A 22,526-nucleotide genomic window follows, 5' to 3' on the forward strand; every position below is an offset into this window, starting at 1 on the left:
GTTGCACACAAGTGAACTCAATGATGGCTATGATTGGGGCCGTCTTAACCTTCAGTCAGTGACGGAACAGAGCTCCCTTGATGACTTTCTCGCAACCGCAGAACTTGCAGGAACTGAGTTTGTAGCTGGTAAGTTGTTTATTGCTCAGTGTGTGTGGTTCTGGTCAGATTTTCTCATCTCGCTAACTAGAGACACACAAAAAAGGCATTGCTCAAGTGGTAGAGCACTTACTTAAGCTCAAGGCCCTGAGTTCAAACTCTAGGGCCAAATAAAAGAAAATGTATTAATTTTGCTCAAACCATTTCATTGTATGTTTATTGCAGAGAAAGTGTGTGTGTGTGTGTGTGTGTGTGCACGCGTGCACGCTCAAAGTTATGAGGGGAGATTGAAGAGACAACATTTGGTTTGGCAGAATCTGTTAGAAGTTTGATCCCCCAGCAGTGTGGACCCTAGAGCTATGATTCTGACCAACTGATGTACATTTGTGAATATTAGAAGAAATAATTTGAAGGCTGCCCATAAAATTAATAGCCTCAATAGTGGTAACTGGAATTGCAGAAGTGAGGAGAAGATTAGATGTTGGTCATAGGGAAAGTTTTTGATATTTTGTTGGATTCTTCTTAATAAGGAGTCATATATGATTGTGTATTTAAGACTTAATTTTTCAAAACAAAGTAGATTGGTGAAGAGCACAGTTTTAATCTGGAAGGAGATGGGAATAGAATGGGATCAAAAGCAAAGCTGGAAAGATTGCAAGAGAAGGCACAATTTTTCTGAGGCTAGATGGGAACTCACAAGGTGAGGTGGGCACACACATGCACTGGTGTGAACAGGAGAAGGTGCAAACCCAATAGATGCAGTTTTTCTTTTTATAGATAATGGCAAGATTATCTTCTGGGAGAAGGAAGGAGTGTGTAGACCAGGAGTATGGTTGGTAAAGGGCAACATTAACCATTTAGGGAATGGGAACAATAAGCCAAGCACATAGAAAGATTTTTCTTTCTATGGGAAGTGCTGAGTGCTTACTTGGAGCCTGTACATCTGCATGGCTAATAACTGCACTGTTGTGTCATGCCTACCACCTTGCACGCGCGCACACACACACACACACACACACACACACACACTGCTAGCAAAATGAAGAACAGAAAGTTGGAAGCAGGCAATAGGGAGTATAGTGAGAAAAGCAATTTGATGGTTTAGTTAGAAGGTGATGGAGTAATGTGCCTGTCTTTTTGGCTAAATGGGGAAAGAGGTGAAGCTAGATGGTTGACAATGGACTGAGATTGAGGGACCAGAGTGTGTGCAGAGGTTAGACAGAGCAGAACAGGGATACAGGGTGGGAAATCACCATCGGAAGGAGAGGTTGATGTAAAGAAGCACCAAGTATAAGGCAAGAAGGAGGTATGTTTTGACTGTTGTTGAGGGTAAAGACATGAGTGAGAACTATAATTGGATTCACTGTAATTCAGGTTACTGGACTAGGAAGGTCCTGTGTATTACTGTAGTCTGATGAGGTGAGTGACCAGCTGCAGTCTTTGTCTAAAGGGACAAGGAATGTTGCTGAAGATATTCAGTCATCTTCTGGGCATCTTAGGAGAAGCTTAGCTGGCTTCTCAAGTGCTTGGCTCCAGTGGAGTGACCATTGCCATGGAGACTAGGTGGCAGCTGTGGGAGGTGAAATGGGAGAGGCCTGTGCATCTGGAGGGTTAGAGCCTGAGCACAGAGGTCCCTGCCATTCCTATGTAGGCTTCTTAAAATAACCCAGGAGAGCAGTGAGTGTTCATATTGGTATCTAACAGTTAATGGCAGTGTGGTTGTTCATGTATTCTAACTGGAATCTCTCCTTCCTTGCAAACCCATTGGATTAAAATGATTCTCTATATGTAACATTAAATACTCTCTCAGGCTCTCAGTAGTTTTCCAGGTTTATCAAAGTGTCTCAGTGTTTTCTTTTGCCTCTTAAATAACAAAACTTTTCTTCTTATGCTAACAGAGAAGCTTAACATTAAGTTTGTGCTCCCTGAGGCTAGAACTGGACTATTGTCTTTTGAGGAGAGTCAGAGAATTAAGAAACTTCATGAGGAGAACCGACAGTTCTTATGTATACCCAGGAGGTGAGTTGAACAAAAGTGTGGGGCATTAAAAGATATACAGGACCAATGAATAGGAAATTTTAAAGCAGTTATTCATGTATTTCTTGCTTTCTTTTCTCTGCTACCCTTATTTTATCCAAATACCCTATTTTAATTTTGGTAGTTTATATGTGGTATTTTCCCCTTCTGTGATTGTTTCAGGCCAAATTGGGACAAAAAAACTAGTCCAGAAGAACTCAAACAAGCAGAGAAAGATAACTTCCTGAAATGGAGGCGTCAACTTGTCCGGTGAGTATTCAACATTAAGAATTTGCCTTGAAACTCAATTGAGGCATTTTGGTGTGTTTGTATTGCCATTTGTCATTTGAATTCTTCCTTTAAAGGAGAATGGTAGCATGGTCCTAGATGTACACATTACACATATGCATACAGCATTACTAGGTGTGTGTGCATCTATACACAAAGATGGCAGGTGCTTATTCTGGTCAGTTCCTGGTCTTTTTTCCTTTCATTGCCTTCTGTGGTCATCTGGTTCTCTGAGATCATCATGGCTCTCCTGGGCATTCTTCCAGTATGGGTCATTTGAGAGAGAAACTTGCAGGGCTTACATAGCTTAAGGATAAAAAACTTGTAGGTAAAACATGAACTTGGTGGAGAATGATATGAATACATTTTATTTTTATGTAGACTCAGCAAGATGTGTAGCTCGGTGGTAGATTGCTCATCTGGTATGTTTGAAAAGCCCTTGGTTTGATCCTAGCACTGTGTGTATGAAAGAGAATCAACACTATTTTAATACAATGAATTTGAGCATTTATGCTCAATTTGTCTGGCAAAGATATAAACTTCTCATTCTAAAGCCAGGCTAGAAGAGGAACAAAAGTTGATGCTGACTCCATTTGAGCGCAACTTGGACTTTTGGCGCCAGCTCTGGAGGGTCATTGAGAGAAGGTGAGTAACCATTATCTTTTTTCTAATACTTGTTATACAAAATATTGTGATAGGATTAGATTTATCCTTAAGGAAGACACACAGAAACCTCTGCTCACATTTAAATCCTTCCAAGTCTTTCTTTTTTTATTCTTTTGATTCAGGCTCTCACTGTGTAGCCCAGGCCTCAAACTCTAGATCTTCCTACCTCAGCCTCCCAAGAGCTAGGATTATAGGCATTCCTGGATATTGGTATTAGATTTGAATGTTAATATGAACTCAGGAATTCTGAAACTGGAGGGAGTGGTGTTAAGTTATATAAAGGGCTACTGAGAACTATTTCTTTTTAAAATATGAGCTGGGTGCTGATGGCTCACATCTGTAATCCTAGTTACTCAGGAGGCTGAGATCTAAGGATTGTGGTTTGAAGCCAGCCCAGGCATGAAAAGTCCACAAGACTCCAGTTAACTACAAAAAAGGTGCAAATGGAGCTGTGGCTCAAGTGGTAGGGCACTGGCCTTGAGTAAAAGAACTCAGGGACCATTCCTAGGCCCAGAGTTCAGATCCCATTACTGACACCAAAAAATAAATAAAAAAGTCAGATGTAGTTCCTTTAAAATATTGTGGTTTAGGTTCTGGAGGTATAGCTTAATAAGATTACTTACTTAGCAAGTTCCGTTCCCAACATGAAAAAATAAAGAAATGTTTTGCTATTAAATGAGTGTACTGACATGGTTGTGAGAATAGTGGACATTTTCTACAAGGTGAAGTCTGACACCCGTATAGATTCTTGTCCATAAAGAACGTGTGTGTTATGGGAGAAAAGATGGAGTTTAGCTGTCTACCAGTCAAAGTGCTGGGCTCTAGGGGCACACAGATAAAAGTACAGTCCCTGAGCACAGAAAACTCAGTGCCAACTAAAATACAAAACAAAACAGGAAGTGTATGTAGTTCCTGCTGTATTACAGGTAAGAAGGTAGTGTACTGTCATTGTAGAAGAAAGAATATTGAGAATTTTATTTTTTAAACAGGGTCTTACTATGTACCCTTGAATTTACTATGTATCCTAAACTGGCCTCCAACTTTCAATCCTTTTCCATCTGCCTCTAGAGTACTGAAATTAAAGGCCTGTACTGTAACACCTGGAGTGTTTGTTGTTGGTGTGTGTGTGTGTGTGTGTGTGTGTTAACTGGAGAGGATAAGCCTAGCATGTTAGCACATGTTGTAATCCTGGCACTCAAATTATTTTGATAAATTGAAAATAGGATATTTTTTATTCTTTTCCATGTAACTCATAATTATGATTATTAGAAGCTGATCAGTTCTCTAATCTTACCTCGTTAGTGTAAGAACTGAACTATTTTTCTTATATTTAGATTTTTTTTCAAAAAGAGATTGGTCCGCACCAACCTTAAACTCACAATCTCCCTTCCTCTGCTTCCTGAGTATTGGGGACCTTATATTTATAAGTGATGGGTTTTGCCAGGTGCAGTGGTTCCTATCTGTAATTCCATCTACACCAGAGGCAGAATCAGGAGCATTGAGACTCAGAGTTGGTCCTGGGCAAAAATGTAAGACCCTACCTGAAAAATAAGCCAAAAAGGATTAGGGGCTTAGCACAAGAGTTAGGGGCACCTGCCTACTACTAATTGAGGCTTTGAATTCAAACCCCAGAACCACCAAATAAGAAAGAAAAAATGCTTCTTAACAAGGAACTTTCAGGCTGAATTCTTTTGAAATCTATAAAATGTCCCTTTTAAGAACATTAAGAAACAGGATGCTTTAATTGGGATTCTCGGGAAAATATATTATCACATCTAACATTGTTAGCAAGAAAACAAGTCTTTTTTTTTTTTTTGCCAGTCCTGGGGCTCCACAGCGCCACTTCTGGCCTTTTTCTGTATGTGTGGTGCTGGGGAATTGAACCCAGGGCTTCATGTATACGAGGTAAGCACTCTTTGCCACTAGGCCATATCCCCAGCCAAGAAAACAAGTCTTGAATTAAACTTGTAAGGTAACTTCATGTTTCTTTTAAGGGTGATAAAACAACGTTCTGTTATTAAGTAGTGGTGATGGTTGCACAAATTTGTCAGTATACTTAAAACCACTGGACTGTGTACCTTAAAGGGGCAAATTTTAGAATGTGTGATATGTCTCAGTTTTTTTCAAAAAGTTACTTACACACAACATACTCCCTTGTTGAGCAGAAGCAGAGGGAGGGCTGGAACGTGGGGGTTATCAGAGCAACAGGGTGACCACCAGAGAGGCTTGCTGTGATTGCAGGGTCCGGGCAGGACCTCTTAGTGCTTGGCTTGAGTGGACCTTGGCCATTGTCACTGTCCTGGGGGCTCCTGCCCAGCACAGTGGACTCAGCAGCTGCTGGCAGCATGTCTCGTTTCCAAGGAGAATGACACCATGCTTAGCGCCAAACCCCTTCCTGTGAGAGAAGGCCTCACCTGCATGCTTAGTTTTGTTCTTGTTTAACATTTTCTTGTACTTCCTAGGTTGTCTAACTTTCCTCTCTATTCCTTTTCTATTTGTTCTCTGGTTTCTGACTTTTCTTTGAGAGGCTTCCTCAAATATCTAGTGATGTTTGTTGATTCATTTAAGAATGAAGCTGATTGGCCAGCCTGTCCATTTGGGTGGAGTTTGCCAGCCTGAGTAAACAAATACAAGAGACTGTTATCTCCAATTACAGTTAACCAGCAGACAGCCAGACCTAGAGGCATGGCTCAAGTGGTAAAGTGCCACTTGTAAGCAGAAAAGGCGGAGCAAGAATGTGAAGCCCCTGAGTTCAATTCCCAGTACTGGCTCAAAAATCCTAGTCCTATGCATCATTAAAAGATTTAAAAATCAGGGCTGGGAATATAGCCTAGTGGTAAAGTGCTCGCCTCGTATACATGAAGCCCTGGGTTCGATTCCTCAGCACCACATATATAGAAAAAGGCCAGAAGTGGTGCTGTGGCTCAAGAGGTGAGTGCTAGCCTTGAGCAAAAAGAAGCCAGGGACAGTGCTCAGGCCCTGAGTCCAAGCTCCAGGACTGGCAACAAAAAAACAAAAAAGATTTAAAAATCAGTCTCCTCCCTCCAGGAGTCACTGTTAAAAGTAAAGCCCTGTCCATAAAGGGTAGCTGTGACCTAAGCATTACATTTCATTGTTATTATAAAAGCTATATACAGTGGGCTATATGAGTCAGACATAAAGAGTACATTTCTATTTGGACAGTATCACCCCTTCTCTCATTCTCTCCCAGTTTTTCCCTTCCATCCCCACCTCCAAGTTTTTGTTTTTGTTTTTTTGCGAGCACTTTACCACTAGGCCATATTCCCAGCCCTTAAGCATTACATTTCAAATAGAAGAAAGATGGACATAGGCTGCCTGCCGTCTTTACTATAGCTAACGACCTAGTGTGTTGTTTTTGTGGATGGCAAGTATATTCAGTATGCTTAATCTATAGGCTTTTCAATTCCTTTTTGTTTTATGGTTCCTTTATAACTCCTTTTTTTTTTTTTTTGGCCAGTCCTGGGGCTTGAACTTAGAGCCTCCTGAGCACTGTCCCTGGCTTCTTTTTGCTCAAGACTAGCACTCTGCAACTTGAGCCACAGCGCCACTTCTGGCCGTTTTCTATATGTGTGTGCTGGGGAATCGAACCCAGGGCGTATACGAGGCAAGTACTCTTGCCACTAGGCCATATTCCCAAACCCCCTATAACTCCTTTTAACAGTCCATGTAAGAAACATTTTTTTTATTTTTGTGGGTAATGTTGTTGTTTTGTTTTGTTTTTCTGGAGGGAGTTGGTGGGTATGTGCCAGTACTGGGGCTTGAAGTTGGCCTGGGCACTGCCCTTTGGCTTTATCTCTCAAGGCTGGTACTCTACCATTTGAGCCACAGCTCCACTTCCAACCTTAACTCTGTCCTAACATTCCTGGATATGTTCCATCTAACACTAACCTCTTAAGTTTAAACTCTTTTTAATGTTAAGTCTTGATTTGGAGATGGGCCTATGGTGAACATTTCAGGGCCAGAGGAATGAACAGGTAGCTGCAGGCAGCCCCCTCAGGCCCCAGACTGGCTGGTCCCTCTTAGGGACAAGGCATTGAGTCTGGTTAATTTACAGTCTGCAGCTAAAATTTCTCTCTAGGGGTTCTTACCTCTAGATCTCCAGGCCAACTAACCAGACAAAAGCACATGTGTGGAGGAAATAGGCTTTTCTATGCCAGGATCCCCTGGAGGTCTCCAGATCCAGCTTAGTAATAGAGGTTCCACCCCTCTCCCTGGAGTGGCTGTCTGTGTCTCCCTCACATAAAGGGAGCAGGAATTAATCCACCCCGACTGTATCTTAAGGCACCAACACTGCTTTGGTCCCAATAACCTGAAGAAGATTGTAATGTAGCCTGACCCCCTGGCTAGGGGGTGAATCAAGAAAAAATGGTCTGTATCCAATGCCTAACATATGAAACTGTAACCTCTCTGTACATCAGTTTGATAATAAAAATTTGAAAAAAAACAAAAAAAAAGAAAAATGGTCTGAAGTTGGAGTATACCCTCTTGTGTTATTGTTTTGGGTTTTTTTGGGGTTTTTTTTGCCAGTTCTGGGGCTTGAACTCAGGGCCTGAGCACCATCCCTGGTTTCTTTTTGCTCAAGGCTAGCACTCTACCACTTGAGCCACAGCATCACTTCTGGCTTTTTCTATATATGTGGTACTGAGGAATTGAACCCAGGGTTTCATGTATACAAGGCAAGCTCTCTACTAGGCCATATTCCTAGCCTTGGAATACCCTCTTTTGAAAGGAAAAAGGAAAGAGAGGAACATCCTACATGGCTTAACTCTAAATGAAAAACCTTCACTATGCTGGCGATACCTAAATTAGTGATGTGTAATTATCTTAAAACATCATGAAATCTCAGGGGTTTTTTTTGCAAGGAGCAATACTAATAAAATGCTAGTCTCTCTAGTCAATGTAGTATGTCAGATACTAATAAGCCAGTTGCAACTAAAGGCACCTTATTGAAGAAATGAAGGTCTTTTCACTTTCAAGTGTGGAGCCTTACCTCCAGCATCTATAGGATGCTGCGTCCTCACAAAAGACGCAAACCTCCCTACAAAAGGTAAAATTGTCTAGGCCACATTCTAACTCCAGGGGAACTAACTTCTGCCCCTAAAAAAAGAAAGCTCTTCTTAATATTAGGGCCTCAAAGAAACAGTTCAAAACTTAGCTGTCTAGATTCTATAGGATTTGAATCCCTAGCCTTGAAGTTAATAACAAAGCCCCTTTGAGAGGTGACCAGGACCTGATTGTAAATACCCTAGATAACTAGGAAAAAATAAAAGTCCTCTCAAACTTAGAGATTTATTGGCATCTGCCTTAGCCCTGAAAAACTCCAGGTTGAGATACACCTTACTATATTTAACTAAAAGTTAGGGTATGGCATTAAAAGTTCTCCATCTGAGGATAAAATGGAGAAAAATTCTGCAACTATGGCTTAATTTTAAAAAACTATTAGATGCAGGGGCTGGGAATATTGCCTAGTGGCAAGAGTTGCTTGCCTCATACATGAAGCCCTAGGTTCGATTCCTCAGCACCACATATATAGAAAATGGCCAGAAGTGGCACTGTGGCTCAAGTGGCAGAGTGCTAGCCTTGAGCAAAAGGAAGCCAGGGACAGTGCTCAGGCCCTGAGTTCAAGGCCCAGGACTGGCAAAAGAAAAACCCTAGAATAGCCAAAGCAATTCTAGGCAAAAAAAAAAAAAAAAAAGCGCAGGAGGAAACACAATACCATACTTCAAACTCTATTATAGAGCCATCATAACAAAAACAGCCTGGTATTGGTATAAAAACAGACCTGAAGCCCAATGGAATAGAATAGAAGACCCAGAAAGAAAGCCACATTCTTAGAGTCAGCTGATATTCGACAAAGGAGCTAAAGACATACAATGGAAAAAAACATAGCCTCTTCAACTACTGGTGCTGAGAAAACTGGGCAGCCACATGTAGAAAACTCAAAGTAGACCCTAGCCTATCACCATGCACCAAGATCAACTCAAAGTGGATTAAGGACCTCAACATCAGACCTGAATCCTTGAAACTACTGAAGGACAGAGTAGGAGAGACACTAGAACTTATAGGCACAGGTAGGAACTTCCTGAATAGAGTCCCAGGGGCACAACAGACAGGGGAGAGACTCTCTACAAATGAGACTACTACAAAACAAAGTTTCTGCACAGCTAAAGACAGCCACCAAACTAGAAAGACAGCCAACCATATGAGAAAGATCTTTACCAGCACAGCAACAGACAAAGGCCTAATGTCTGTCATCTACGGAGAACTCAAAAAACTAATTCCCTCCAAACCCAGTAAACCAATTATTAAATGGGCAAAGGAGCTAAAGAGAGACTTCACAGGAGAAAAGATAAAAATGGCAAAGAAACATATGAGGAAATGTTCAACGTCCCTGACTGTAAAGGAAATGCAAATAAAAACAACCCTGAGATACCACCTCACTCCAGTTAGAATAGCCTATACTCTGAACTCAGGCAACAACAAATGCTGGAGGGGATGCGGGGAAAGAGGAACCCTTCTCCACTATTGGTAGGAGTGCAAATTAGTACAACCACTTTGGAGAACAGTATGGAGGTTCCTCAAAAAGCTCAGCATAGACATACCCTATGACCCAGCCATACCACTTCTAGGCATCTATCCTGAACAACAGGTCTCAGGATGTCATAAAGACATAAAGCATATCCATGTTTATCGCGGCACAATTCACAATAGCCAAAATAGGGAAACAACCAGATGCCCCACTACAGATGAATGGATCCAAAAAACGTGGTACCTATATACAATGGAATACTATATATAGCGATTAGAAATGATAAAATATTGGTATTCGCAGGGAAATGGTCAGATCTTGAACAAATAATGTTGAGCGAGATCAGCCTAGAATACAGAGATCAAAGGGGCATGGTCTCCTTGATATATGACTGTTGGGAGGGGTGGGGGATGGAGACAGTAGAGACCAGGTCTGTGAAACAAAAAACTTCTTTTCAGATGGTATTTCCACAGGTCTGGGTTAGTGGCCTTACACTATGTATCTAAAACCAAACAACTACTAAACATAAAAGGTCTAGAATAGACCTCTCAGTGGATCACAATAGCTCAACAGCTATGTACATATGATCATATAAGATGAGGATAAGCAAAAACAACTCCAAGAGAAGGGCGCAGGAGGATTCTATTGTTGACATTACATTTAAAGTTCTAGGTGAATTTCCTTTGGCATACGCTACATGGTTACTGTATATGATTTTGGTACACTGGGTATTGTATATATGCCTTCCTGATCTAGGGAGGGGAAAGAAAAACAAAGGTATAAGATATCACAAGAAATGTACCCCTTTTACACAACACCTTTTCAACAAAATTTAATAAAAAAAAAAAACTATTAGATGTGGGGCTGGGAATATGGTTTGGTGATAGAGTGCTTGCCTAGCATGCATGAAGCCCTGGGTTCAGTTCCTCAGTACCACATAAACAAAAAAAGCCAGAAGCGGCACTGTGGCTCAAGAGGTAGAGTGCAAAAAAAAGCCAGGGACAGTGCTCAGGCCTTGAGTCCCAAGCCCCAAGACTGACCCCCCCCCAAACAAAAAACCCACAAAAATGGAAACATACTATTAGATGCTGTTGTGTATGCATTTCAGCTAAAACCTATCTTTTTAAGGAAGCAGCCAGATTCATCAGGAGTTTTAAAAAATATATCTTCTTCCTGTCAGCACTGGTTGTTCACACCTATAATCCTAGCTACTGAGGAGGCTGATAGTTGAGGATCTTGGTGCAAACGCCAGCCAAGAAAGTCTATGAGACTCCAGTTAGCCAGCAAAAAGCTCAAGTGGTAGAGTGCTAACTTTGAGTGAAAAAGCTAAGGGACAATGTCCTGGCCCTGAGTTCATACCTCACTACCATCACAAACAAGTGGCGGGAGAAAGAAGAGGAGAGGAAATAATGCAAAAAAAAAAAAAAAAAAAAAGCAGAGCCCTATGGTGCTTTTGTGACAATACTAAATCTCATTAATAATAATGGAAGGAAGGAGGAGGAATGACTAGAGTAAGCTTCTCCTCCTTCCTTCTGCCTTTCTCCTTCTCCAAACCTGCATTGGTTGTCCTTCCTCTGATGTTGAGTCTGAGAGAGGAGACAGGTTCTACCATGGGTAACTGAGAATTAGAGAAACATTCCAAAGCTACACTTTCCATGCCTTGTGAGATTCAGCTCCTGGCTTAGACTCATCAGTTTCTGGCGTGGATGAGGGCTTCTGAGCTTCCCAGTTTCCATGCAGAATCTCATGAGATCCACTCAAGAGAAACATTTCAAGATGTCTCACAAAAAAGCAGAGTCTCACAAGGTAAAAGTTAGCACAAAGATTTATTTTTAGTATAGTAGGATTCAAGTAGGAAGAAACATGAAGAGAGAAGCATTTCCTGCTCCCCATGCAGGAAATGAGAATTAATGACTCCCCTTTATACATTTTTTATGCCTCTAAATTAGCAACTGACTTCCCCAGAGTCAGTCTGTATTTGTTGAAACCTCTAGCTTCAATTAGATTACAATATTATTTGTGCTATTATTTTTATTACACATCTCTCTCTTTTTTAAGTAACAGAATTTTAAAATAACAGTATGTTTCTAATTCAAGAACAGTTTTAATCACATGGAGATTGGCGTTACATAAAAATATTATTAATGAATTCTTTAACAGGAAATATTTATTGGTTTCTACTCTACACCAGATGTCTCCTGTTTGCTAACAGACTGACTAAGCCATCTGCCTCTTTAATTTCAGTAGTAGTTATCAGAAAAGATATGATGTAGCACTTGCCATTGAAATGCAGGAAAGTACTGAGGCTCTGGTGGCAGAAAACAGTAATCTAATAAAATCAAGCACTACCACTGAGTTGCCTAAATGCTTTCTGCTATGTAGTGGCAGTTGGTATCCTAATCCAGCATGTGAAAGAAGCTAGTCTGAAATGTCTTTCTTTTCTTTTTTTGCCATCCCTGGGGCTTGAACTCGGCCTGGGAACTGTCCCTGAGCTCCTTTTTGCTTAAGGCTAGTGTTCTACCAGTTGAGCCACAGTGCCACTTCCAGCTTTTTCTGTGATTAATTGGAGATATGAGTCTCATGCATGGACTTTCCTACCCAGGCTGGCTTTGAACATAATTCTCAGATCTCAGCATCCCAAGTAGCTAGGATTACAGGCATGAGCCCCCAGTGCCCTCCTGCATGTCTTTTCTTATTGGTGTTTTAAAGCTGTTGATTTACTTGTGCATGTTTGGTTGGTAGACTTGGTGTTTGTGGACCTCATGATTCTGGTCTATTCGACTCTCTTGATTTTTTTTTTTGCGGGGGGGGGGCATTCATTCAGCTTAATTCAATTTGAAAGTATGATGTTGCCTTAAAGGAAATACTGGACCAGCTTAATTTAGAAAACTTAAAAAACATTTACCAAAAAATTTGTAACTCTGAACATGGATTATATATGCTGTTGGTAGTGTGGTGGTGTTTGTGGGTTTTTGTTTTTTTTCTTTTTTCTGCTTCTTGGGAATAATGGGAGGGCAGAAAGGGAGAGAAGGGTAAGCAAATATAATCATAATATACAGTAGGTGAAAGCAAAGGAAAGGGTGACATTGTCTGAAATTGACCTGAATTGTAAAATGGTAACCTTTCTATACAACACATTAATAATAACAATAAAATTACATTTTTTAAAAATTAGCAACTCACTGGGGCTGGGAATATGGCCTAGTGGCAAGAGTGCTTGCCTCCTACACATGAAGCTCTAGGTTCGATTCCCCAGCACCACATATATGGAAAATGGCCAGAAGGGGCGCTGTGGCTCAGGTGGCAGAGTGCTAGCCTTGAGCGGGAAGAAGCCAGGGATGGTGCTCAGGCCCTGAGTCCAAGGCCTAGAACTGGCCAAAAAAAAAAAAAAAAAAAATTAGCAACTCGTGCTCACTTCAGCAGCACATATACTAAAGTTGTAATGATACAGAGAAGATTCACATGGCCCTTGCACAAGGATGACACACAGACTCACGAAGCGTTCCATGTTTTCAACTGTGCAGAGAGGGCTCCATGCATGCCCCCAGAGGCCCACTCCCCCACCCCCAATAAAAGAGATTTGGGCGTTAAAAAAAAAATAGCAACTCTGAGTTCCTCTGAATCATAAGATTATGCTAGAATTTTAACTGTGTTGGAGAAAATGCACTTTGAAAGTTGGTGACCTTGATCCTTAGTGTTGAGTGTAGCTGCAAAGAGTTACCTCAGGAAAAGACTGGTTAGCCCAGTTAGGACTTGAGGAGACTGCTGTGGGGTGGTGGGACTCTAGCTTCCGTCTTTCCAGTGGTCCTCACAGCTGATCAGGCCTTATGAGGGACTTGAGGGGTGGGTGCCATTGCTGCAGCATGATCTTATTCTTGGGTGTAATAAAAGGAATTGGGCTCATCATTTGTGATTCAGTGTGGCATCTTAAGCTGATGCTTTGCTATTTTATGTTTTTGCCATTTAAACATTCTCCAAACTGTTTATTTACTAGGAATCATTGCTCTTTCTTTCTTTTTTTTTTTTCTTTTGCCCATCCTGGGACTTAAACTCAGGTCCTGGGCACTGTCCCTGAGTTCTTTTTGCTCAAGACTAGCGCTCTACCTCTTGAGCCACAGAGCCCCTTCCAGCTTTTTTTGCTTATGTGGTACTGAGGAATCAAACCCTGGGCTTCATGCATGTTAAACAAGCACTGTACCACTAAGCCACATTCCCAGCCCTCATTGCTCTTTCTGGAAAGTCCCAGTTTAAGATACTGGCATCTGTAGTGACAGCTATCAGCAAGTGATTTGTTAATTTTCTTTTGAGGCCCTAATACGAGTGCAGGTTGGGCAGTGAACACTTAGTAAACTCACTTTGGAAGGTATTTGTAATCTATTACCTCACAAAGAGAGGGTAATAGAGTTATAAAGGAAATTTTAATAGTAACACACCATCAGAAACTCTTCTAGGTATGTGTTACAGTTAAGAGCATGACCTCAGATCCAGACTGGCTGGGCCCCTCTATAGCTCTAACACTTACTAGCTCACTTCGGGCAACTTATATAATTGCTCTAAGCCTCAATTTCCTTGTATATCATCTGGGAATAATTATGCTTTAAAAAGTCAAGTGCTAGCTTAGTATTTAGAGTGTTTGCCACTGTCACCTTTGGTATATGCTAAGTGATCTCATGTACTTCACAGTCACTGGATCCTTTCACTTCTTTTTTTCCCAGTGATATTGTGGTGCAGATAGTAGACGCTCGAAACCCACTCCTGTTTAGATGTGAGGATTTGGTAAGTAATATTTGATTTCTGTCTTTGGAGCAGAGGGGAGGATAGCACCCCTCGTAGCATAACCAATAGACAAGCGCTCTCTCTTTTTCTTTGTTTAACTAGGCCTGCTTCCTCTCCAAGGTCAGGGGCTTACATAATACCACTGTTTACACAGATGTTTTCTCCAACAGTTGTTTCCATCTGCAGGAAGGCACAAACACTTTCATGAACTTCCTAGCACTTCTAGTTTAGAGGCCAGGCTGCTTTATTAATACACATTTTCTGGTTTATCATTTTTCAAGAGGCACCAATCTAAATAGCATTTCTCTCATTTTAAATTATTTAGTCACTTCATTTTTAGTCTATCCCTTAAACTTATTTCTTCCCCTATCTTACATCTTACTCCTATGGCTGTTTTACAAAAGATCTAAGTTTATAAACACCACTGGATTAGCATTAGATGTAAGGATTAAATGAGGTAGTACAGTTTGATGACACATAGTTTTCAAATTGATGAGTAACAGAAATCTTAATGATGAAAGTTCTTGTCAAAGCTTACTGAAAGGATTAGTTAGAATGTACCAAAAATTTTAATCTTTAAATTGAAAAGTGATTTGAAGCTGAGAGCAATAAAAATTTTTGTTAGAGATACTCAGTGTTATTCCTTAATTCTTTGCTTGTCTTCCTGCCTAGGAATGTTATGTGAAAGAGATTGATGCCAATAAGGAAAACATTATTCTGATAAACAAAGCAGACTTGTTGACTGCTGAGCAGCGCAGCACCTGGGCCACGTACTTTGAAAAGGAAGAGGTGAAGATTATTTTCTGGTCAGCTTTGGCAGAATCCATTGAACTGAATACTTTCTCCAAGGTACCTCTGAAGTTTTTTGTTTTTGTTTGTTTTTTCAGTGTTCAAAAAAGATTTTAATTACTGATTAGTGTGCTTCATTTGTGTGTTCTTTTTTCTTACTGCAGATTTATGAGAACTAGTTTTGGTTTTGTTTAGTTGTCTGATTGTTTTGGTGGGGGGAGAAGTCCTAATGCTATGATAGTAAGTTGTTCCATTAAAAAGTGAATCACAAAGTTCCCTTCTTCAAGTAGTCCTACCCAGTGTTATGACCAGTATTTTAACCTTGGGGGAAGGGGAGGAAGTTTTGTAGGAACTTTCATAATGACCTTCTAATTGCTTTAAGAGAAGTCAGAACAAAAGGGTAAGACTGAAGGAAATGGTGACCTCTCTGGGCTTATTTTTATATCAGTGTTTTTTAACTTGGCTTTCTACTGAACAAGCCATACATACCTCTAGCACAGCTTTTTGGTGTATTTATTTATTTATTTATTTATTTATTTATTTATTTATTTATTTTGGATGGAGTTATTCTGTGGTCCTGTGGATCTCGGGTTATGGGCATGAACCACTAGTACCCAGCACTAGTATGCAGCTTTCCTTTTTTTGAATACAAAGAAACTAGCCCTACACAAAGATACACCATGTTATGTCCTTTATCTTTTCACCCAAATTCTACCAAAACAGCTTGGGTTTTAACTATGAAAAGAAACTAGTCATGGGACTCTTAGATCTAGAAAAGACTCAAGAGTAATACTTTTTTTCCTTGTCCTCTTTGCTTTTTTCTCAGCCTCTATTTAGCAGTTGTTGGCTGTTTAGAGGGTGCTGAGATGGATTCTGTGCATGCACCCTCCCCTGTGTGAGCTTGCGATGTGAGCTCTAAACTCCAGCTCACTGAAGGAATCTCATCCTCTGCCTCCCTCTCAGACACTTACAGTGCCTCTCTGTGTCTGTGACTGCTTTGGGCAGGGGATGTGGCTCAGTAATAGAGGGCTTTGCTAGCACACATCCAGGCCTTCGCTTTCCAGCCAGCATAGCAGAGAGACAGACAGACCTACAGACATACACACACACACACACACACACACACACACACACACACACACACACACACACGGTAGCTCTCTATAATTGATTGTAATTGATTGTAAATGATGAAACCCTCAAGACCAAGTATTGATTTAAACAATGAAATTGCCTTCAAGACCAAGTAACTCATTCCTACTTATTTCTTCCCTTCAGTGAAGCTGTTAGTACCCCATAGGATCTTTGAGTTGAAATCTTGTCTTTTGTCCTCATGGTGCCCTCTTTTACCAGACGACATTTTCTGCTATCAAATTCCTTATAGACATCATTTCCAGGACTCCCATCCTTAGTGACTGTTGGTGTCAAGATTGTGATTAAAAATTGGCAGACCCTATTTTAGTACATTACACCTAGTATTGTTTGCCTGTGGCTTACTTAGAGATTCAAATTTCTAGCAAACATGATATTCCCATTAATCTAGACCTTCTGTTAATTCCTCCTCTCTCAGGAGATATTTTACCCTGTTGTCTCATTTAAACATGAACAACCAAATACTTAAAAACAAAAACTAGCAGACTGAATTCCAGTTTTACTTGTAGAGAAAGTTTGTCTTTTTCTGTTTTTATCTCAACTTAGTATAGTAAAATTAATGGGTTGGGACCAAAGTAGAGTTTATTTTTTAATGTATATTGGTTTTTCTCTCCTTCTGCTGAGTTATCTGTGCATTTTATGTGTGTACTTTCTACATATGCCCCTAAGTCACTGATAATATTGTTGAACAAATAGAACCAGAGATAGGTGATCTTGGGCCTTTTGTGGACGTGCAGGCACCCTGAAGTAGTACAAATATATTCACGAAAAGAAAGAAAAACTAAGCAATAAAAATAAAATTTTATTCTTTAGCAGGAACTGTTGCCGTAATACATATCATTGTAGTCATTTAATGGTCTCAGAGGTTATAAAAATACTTCTTTCTGTTCTCAGGCAGCCAGACACCAGCTTGACATCTCAACTGTTGTTTCTTTTGTTTGGAGATTATCTTGGAAGTTAGTACCTTAAAGAAGTGTTTAAAAGATAAGCCCTGGTGGTTGATGTCTATAATCCTGACTGCTCAGAAGACCGCTCTGAGGGTGGCAGTTCACAGCCATTCCAGGCAGACAGATCTGAGAGATTTCTATCCCCAGTTAGCCAGCAAAAACCTTGAGGTGTGTGGTAGCACACTGCTGTGAATGAGAAGGCTGAGGAAGAGCTTGAGCCTTGAGTTCAAGCCCCAGTAGTAGGATCAGTGTGTTGAAATAAATTTGTATACCTCATTGTTCTGTCCTAATAAACCAAGCCAACACGCTACCAAAGTGGAAAAGGATCCATTTTTATATCTTTGATCAAGTCACAGACTCCATGGGGAACTGATTCCCTAGGGAGCTCTGGTTGCCTCCAGTTAGCATCTTATGTTGAGGCTCCCCAGCTAATGTGTGAATTTATGAGTGTCCATCTGTGGCTAACAGTGCTTGGCTTATGGAAGATATTTTTTTCTTCCTTTTAGAAGGCATCATTTTCTTCTGTTTGTTTGTTTGTTTTTTTTTGGCCAGTCCTGGGCCTTGGCCTCAGGGCCTGAGCACTGTCCCTGGCTTCTTCCCGCTCAAGGCTAGCACTCTGCCACTTGAGCCACCGCGCCGCTTCTGGCCGTTTTCTGTATATGTGGTGCTGGGGAATCGAACCTAGGGCCTCGTGTATCCGAGGCAGGCACTCTTGCCACTAGGCTATATCCCCAGCCCGTTCATCATTTTCTTCTGGAATGTATAATTTTCTCTGTGATTTCTCAGATTGTGATTTCAAGCATGAGTTTACTAAAAATAGCTTGATGTCAGAATTAGCTTTTTCCTTTACAGTGGTAATCCCAACACTCAGAGGCTGATGCAGAAGGATTGGGAATTCAATGCCAAACTGGGTACATGGTGAGACTTTGTCTCAATTTGTGGCAGTGTAAACAGTCCTGTTTTTGTTTGGTCAGCTGTAGAGATTCACATGGATTAAGAAACTCATGAGTAGTAAGTAAGTGATTGTTGCCTCTCTTTCATAAGAAAGTCTTCCTAGGTAATTACTTACCACATCTGGAGTGGAGTTTTAATGATCCTCCATTTCACACACCAGGATCTGTGCTCCCTGGTACAATTATAAAAGCATAGCAGGGTTGAGATTAGAGCTCAAAGGTATACTACTTGCCTAACATGCACAGGCCCTGGGCTCTCTCCCTCATATCAAAAGGGAAAATTTTTAACTGCAGATAGAAGGCATGCTGCTCACGAGGGAGGGCAGCACTGAGATAGTCTGACTCTGTGTCCTTGTACTGAATGGCTTACTCTGCCTTCTCATGGTCACCCTTTTCAGTCATCAGCATAACATTTTCTGTCCTCCGATCATCTTCCATAGCTAGTATTGAATGTTTGCTAAAAGGAGAAGTGAATGTCTGTGCTGTGATTTCTTGAGGAACAAGCCCACAGAGATGCTGAGGACGCCAGCACAGCTGACTCTGAAAGCTCCAGCTTGGATGAGAGTGAAATTCCACACAGTGAGACACACCATCTCCCAGGCCACAGTTCTCCCTGTCCTAGTGACGAAGACAACAGTGAATATGAGGACTGTCAGGAGGAGGAAGAGGAGGACTGGCAGACATGTTCTGAAGAGGACAGCAACCCTGACGAGGAGGCCTATACTGAGAACAGGACTGTGGACTCTGATGCTCAGGGAAAGAAGACCCCACAGAGGAGACAGATACACAATTTTAGCCATCTGGTATCAAAGCAGGAATTACTAGAGCTCTTTAAGCAGCTACACACTGGGAGGAAGGTGAAAGATGGCCAACTTACTGTTGGATTGGTAAGATGACATACACTGCAAAGTGTGTGCTACATGAGGGCCCTTATTCACCATCCTTTAGAAGCTACCCAGTCTCTTCAGAGAGCAGTCAGACTCCTAGCATCACTAGGAACATTCTGGGATGGGTGTGGTGGCTTATGCCTATACTCTGAGCTACTCAGGAGGTGGAAACTAGGGAGGACTGTACTTCAAGGCCTGCTCAGGCAAATAGTGTGACACCCACCCACCCCACCCTCCAACTAGTAAGCCAGATGTAGTGATACACAGCTGTAATCTCAGCTACACAAAAGATTGAAGGTAGGGAGCTTGTAGGCTGAGGCCAGCTCTGGGCTAAAATGAAATCCTACCCAAAAAATAAAGCAAATAAAGGCTGGGGGTGTGGCTTAAGTGGAAGAGCACCTGCCTAGTAAGCACTAGGTTCTGAGTTCAAACCTCTGGTAAGGCTCCTTCTTACCAACCACCAAAAAGCCAGAAGTAAAGCCATAGCTCAAGTGCTAGAGGGCTTAGCCTTGAGTAAAAAAGCTAAGGGACACCTCTCAGGTCCTGAGTTTAAACCACACCAAAAAAAAAAAAAGCCCACTGCTCTTCACCCCAAAAAAGCAGGAAGATATTACCTTTTTGCTGCCCACTGGCATCAAAGAATGAGGCAGTGTGATGAGTAGCGCTAACTGCAAGGAACAAACTTCTTCAAGGCTTATATTGCTTATATGCTTGTTTGTGTTGATATTCTCTAAGCTCCTTGCAGTTTAGTTCTGTCTTCCTGTCAGTTACCAAGAGATTAGAATGAGAGAGTTTTTGATGTTGTCTGCACTTACATTTCAGTGCTCTCAGTACCTTATGATCTTGCCAACTTAAACGGCAGATGTTCATGATGCAAGGTAGGGCAAATCACAACATTTTTTTCTTTTTGTAGAGCAAAGGGAGTTTTTTGCCAGTGGGGCTGACAAGGCCAGAAGAATCCCAACATTTTTGTGAGTCAAACTGTAACAAATGATTCCATTGCCTAGCACTGCTTGGCAAGTAGGAGGAAATGGATCATGTCCTTAGTTTCAGAGGAAATTAGACAACCTGTGTAGAAGTTTCTACATACAGGAGGATGCAGCATAACTCTAGGTGATCCACTTTAACTAAGGAAAGGTCAGCATGCTTATTATTAAAGATCTTCTATCCAAGAGAATGAAACAATGGAGGAAAGAAACCGTGGCAGATTTCATCTCTCTGTTACTCAGTTACAAATCAAGTATTATACTAATTATTGGAAGGCTACTTTACCTCTCATCATTTAAAAAAATCTGCTTAAAATGACTAAATAAGACAGACACTACTGACTAACACCTGTAATCCTAGCTAATCAGGAGGTTGAGGTCAGAATGATGGTTTGAAGCCAGCCTGGACAGGAAACTCCCTGAAACTCTTACTTAGCCCAATTAACCATCAAAAAACTGGAAGTGGAGCTGTGGCTCAAGAACACAGAAGCTTAGGAACAATGGTCAGGCCATGAGTTCAAGCCCCAGTACCAATACACACACACGCACACGCACACACACACACACACACACACACAGATAAGTAGATTGACATTTTATTTTTATACACTACTAAAGAGCTCTGTGGGAATCAAGCAGACCTAGGTATAATTCCCAGTTCTGCAGAAAAACTAGCTTTTGATGACAGTTGGGGAAGATACTTTAATTTCCCTCAACTGTTAAGGCTTCATTCTCCATATTGTTATTAAAAATTCATTTCTACCTGCATCAGAAAGCCCAAGCTCTTTACAAGTTTCATTGATTCATGTCACTGGACATGGAGCTAAATGAGGACATCCATACTAAGCAAGGTCAGCAAACTCAGAGCATCTATTTCAAATCTTCCCAAGAACCAAATGCTTATGCTAAGCTTGCTACCATAGATGTATTGTCTAGGGCCTTCAAAACTGAGCTAGAACTATTGGTAACGTCTGATTCTCTTCTAGGTGGGCTACCCTAATGTTGGTAAGAGTTCAACCATCAACACCATCATGGGCAACAAGAAAGTATCCGTGTCTGCCACTCCTGGTCACACCAAACACTTCCAGGTATTTCTACAGGTCTTGGCCACTTGTGTGCTGAACCTCTTCCCCTTCCTCTGCCATATGCCCACCAGAGGCCTCTCACTTGCCTTTCAGACTCTCTATGTGGAGCCTGGCCTCTGCTTATGTGACTGCCCGGGCCTGGTGATGCCGTCCTTTGTGTCCACCAAGGCCGAGATGATATGCAATGGAATCCTCCCTATTGACCAGATGAGAGATCATGTCCCACCTGTATCACTGATATCCTTTCTGTTTCTGGAAACACGGGGTTGTGTGTGCATTAGGATTCAACAGCACTTTAGTGACTCATTACTGTTACTAATTTTTTATGCTAGTTCTGCGGCTTGAACTCAGGACCTGGGTGCTGTCCCTGAGTTTTTTGCTCAAGCCAAAGCTCCATTTCCAGGTTTTTTGGTGCTAATTGGAGATAAGAGTATAACACACAGACTTTCCTGCCCAGCCTGACTTTGAATCATGATCCTCAGGTCTTAACCTCTTGAGTAGCTAGATGACAGGTGAGAGCCACCAGTGCCTCGCTAGCACTGATACTTTACCAATAGGGAATCTTAAATTTTTGTGACTTGCACAAGCTTATACTGAGATTTAGTTAGGATTTCTGAATTTGAAATGTCTCTTGACTTTAGCAATGTAGTCTCTGTAAGTGGAAAGCCCAGGCTTCACATTTTCTACCCTAAGTTTCAAACTTAGGGTAATGCTGCCATTAGGTACTGAGGCCTGAACTCACACTTTTTCACTCAAGGCTTAGTACTCTACCATTTGAACTCCAGTTCCACTTCTAGCTTCTTGGTAATTAATTGGAGAGAAGAGCCTCGTGGGCTTTCCTGCCCCAATTGGCTTTGAACCAGGATCCTCAGAGCTCAGCCTCCTGACTAGCTAGGATTATAGGCATAAGCCACCCGTGCCTGGCTGCCATTTGACTTTAGAGTGACATTGGGAAACTTGCTAGCCTTTAGATGATTTCCTCTTTACATAATACTAACCTCACAGTTGATTGTGTTACAACTCATTGTAACTAACACATACTGATTGCTTTTGCAGTTTTCCGGCATTTACTCAGTGATATTTAATGCTTCAAAAACAGCCCATGAGGGTCTGGGGATATGGCCTAGTGGCTAGAGTGCTTGCCTCCTATACATGAAGCCCTGGGTTCAATTCCCCAGCACCACATATATAAAAAAAAAGGCCAGAAGTGGTGCTGTGGCTCAAGTGGTGAAGTGCTAGCCTTGAGCAAAAAGAAGCCAGGGACAGTGCTCAGGCGTTGAGTCCAAGCCCCAGGACTGGCCAAAAAAAAAAAAAAAAAACAGCCCATGAGGGG

General features: G+C 41.4%; 1 protein-coding gene and 1 non-coding gene across 2 annotated transcripts in view; both read left to right on the top strand.

Moving 5' to 3' along the window:
• The window catches only part of Lsg1 (large 60S subunit nuclear export GTPase 1), a 36,057-nt gene that overhangs the window by 2,807 nt on the left and 10,724 nt on the right, over positions 1 to 22,526 (top strand). Inside the window, exons 2-10 of the mRNA XM_048346912.1 lie at positions 2 to 128; positions 1,997 to 2,117; positions 2,298 to 2,384; positions 2,961 to 3,047; positions 14,334 to 14,394; positions 15,067 to 15,243; positions 18,733 to 19,122; positions 21,095 to 21,196; positions 21,287 to 21,430. Coding sequence (XP_048202869.1) covers positions 2 to 128; positions 1,997 to 2,117; positions 2,298 to 2,384; positions 2,961 to 3,047; positions 14,334 to 14,394; positions 15,067 to 15,243; positions 18,733 to 19,122; positions 21,095 to 21,196; positions 21,287 to 21,430 — 1,296 coding nt within the window. The remainder of the gene's footprint in view (position 1; positions 129 to 1,996; positions 2,118 to 2,297; positions 2,385 to 2,960; positions 3,048 to 14,333; positions 14,395 to 15,066; positions 15,244 to 18,732; positions 19,123 to 21,094; positions 21,197 to 21,286; positions 21,431 to 22,526) is intronic.
• LOC125352138 lies at positions 13,026 to 13,132 on the top strand. Its single transcript, XR_007211132.1, has one exon. It is a non-coding gene; the product is annotated as a U6 spliceosomal RNA (small nuclear RNA).

This window comes from Perognathus longimembris, chromosome 5 (assembly GCF_023159225.1).
Source record: "Perognathus longimembris pacificus isolate PPM17 chromosome 5, ASM2315922v1, whole genome shotgun sequence".
In the NCBI taxonomy this organism is placed as follows: Eukaryota; Metazoa; Chordata; class Mammalia; order Rodentia; family Heteromyidae; genus Perognathus; species Perognathus longimembris.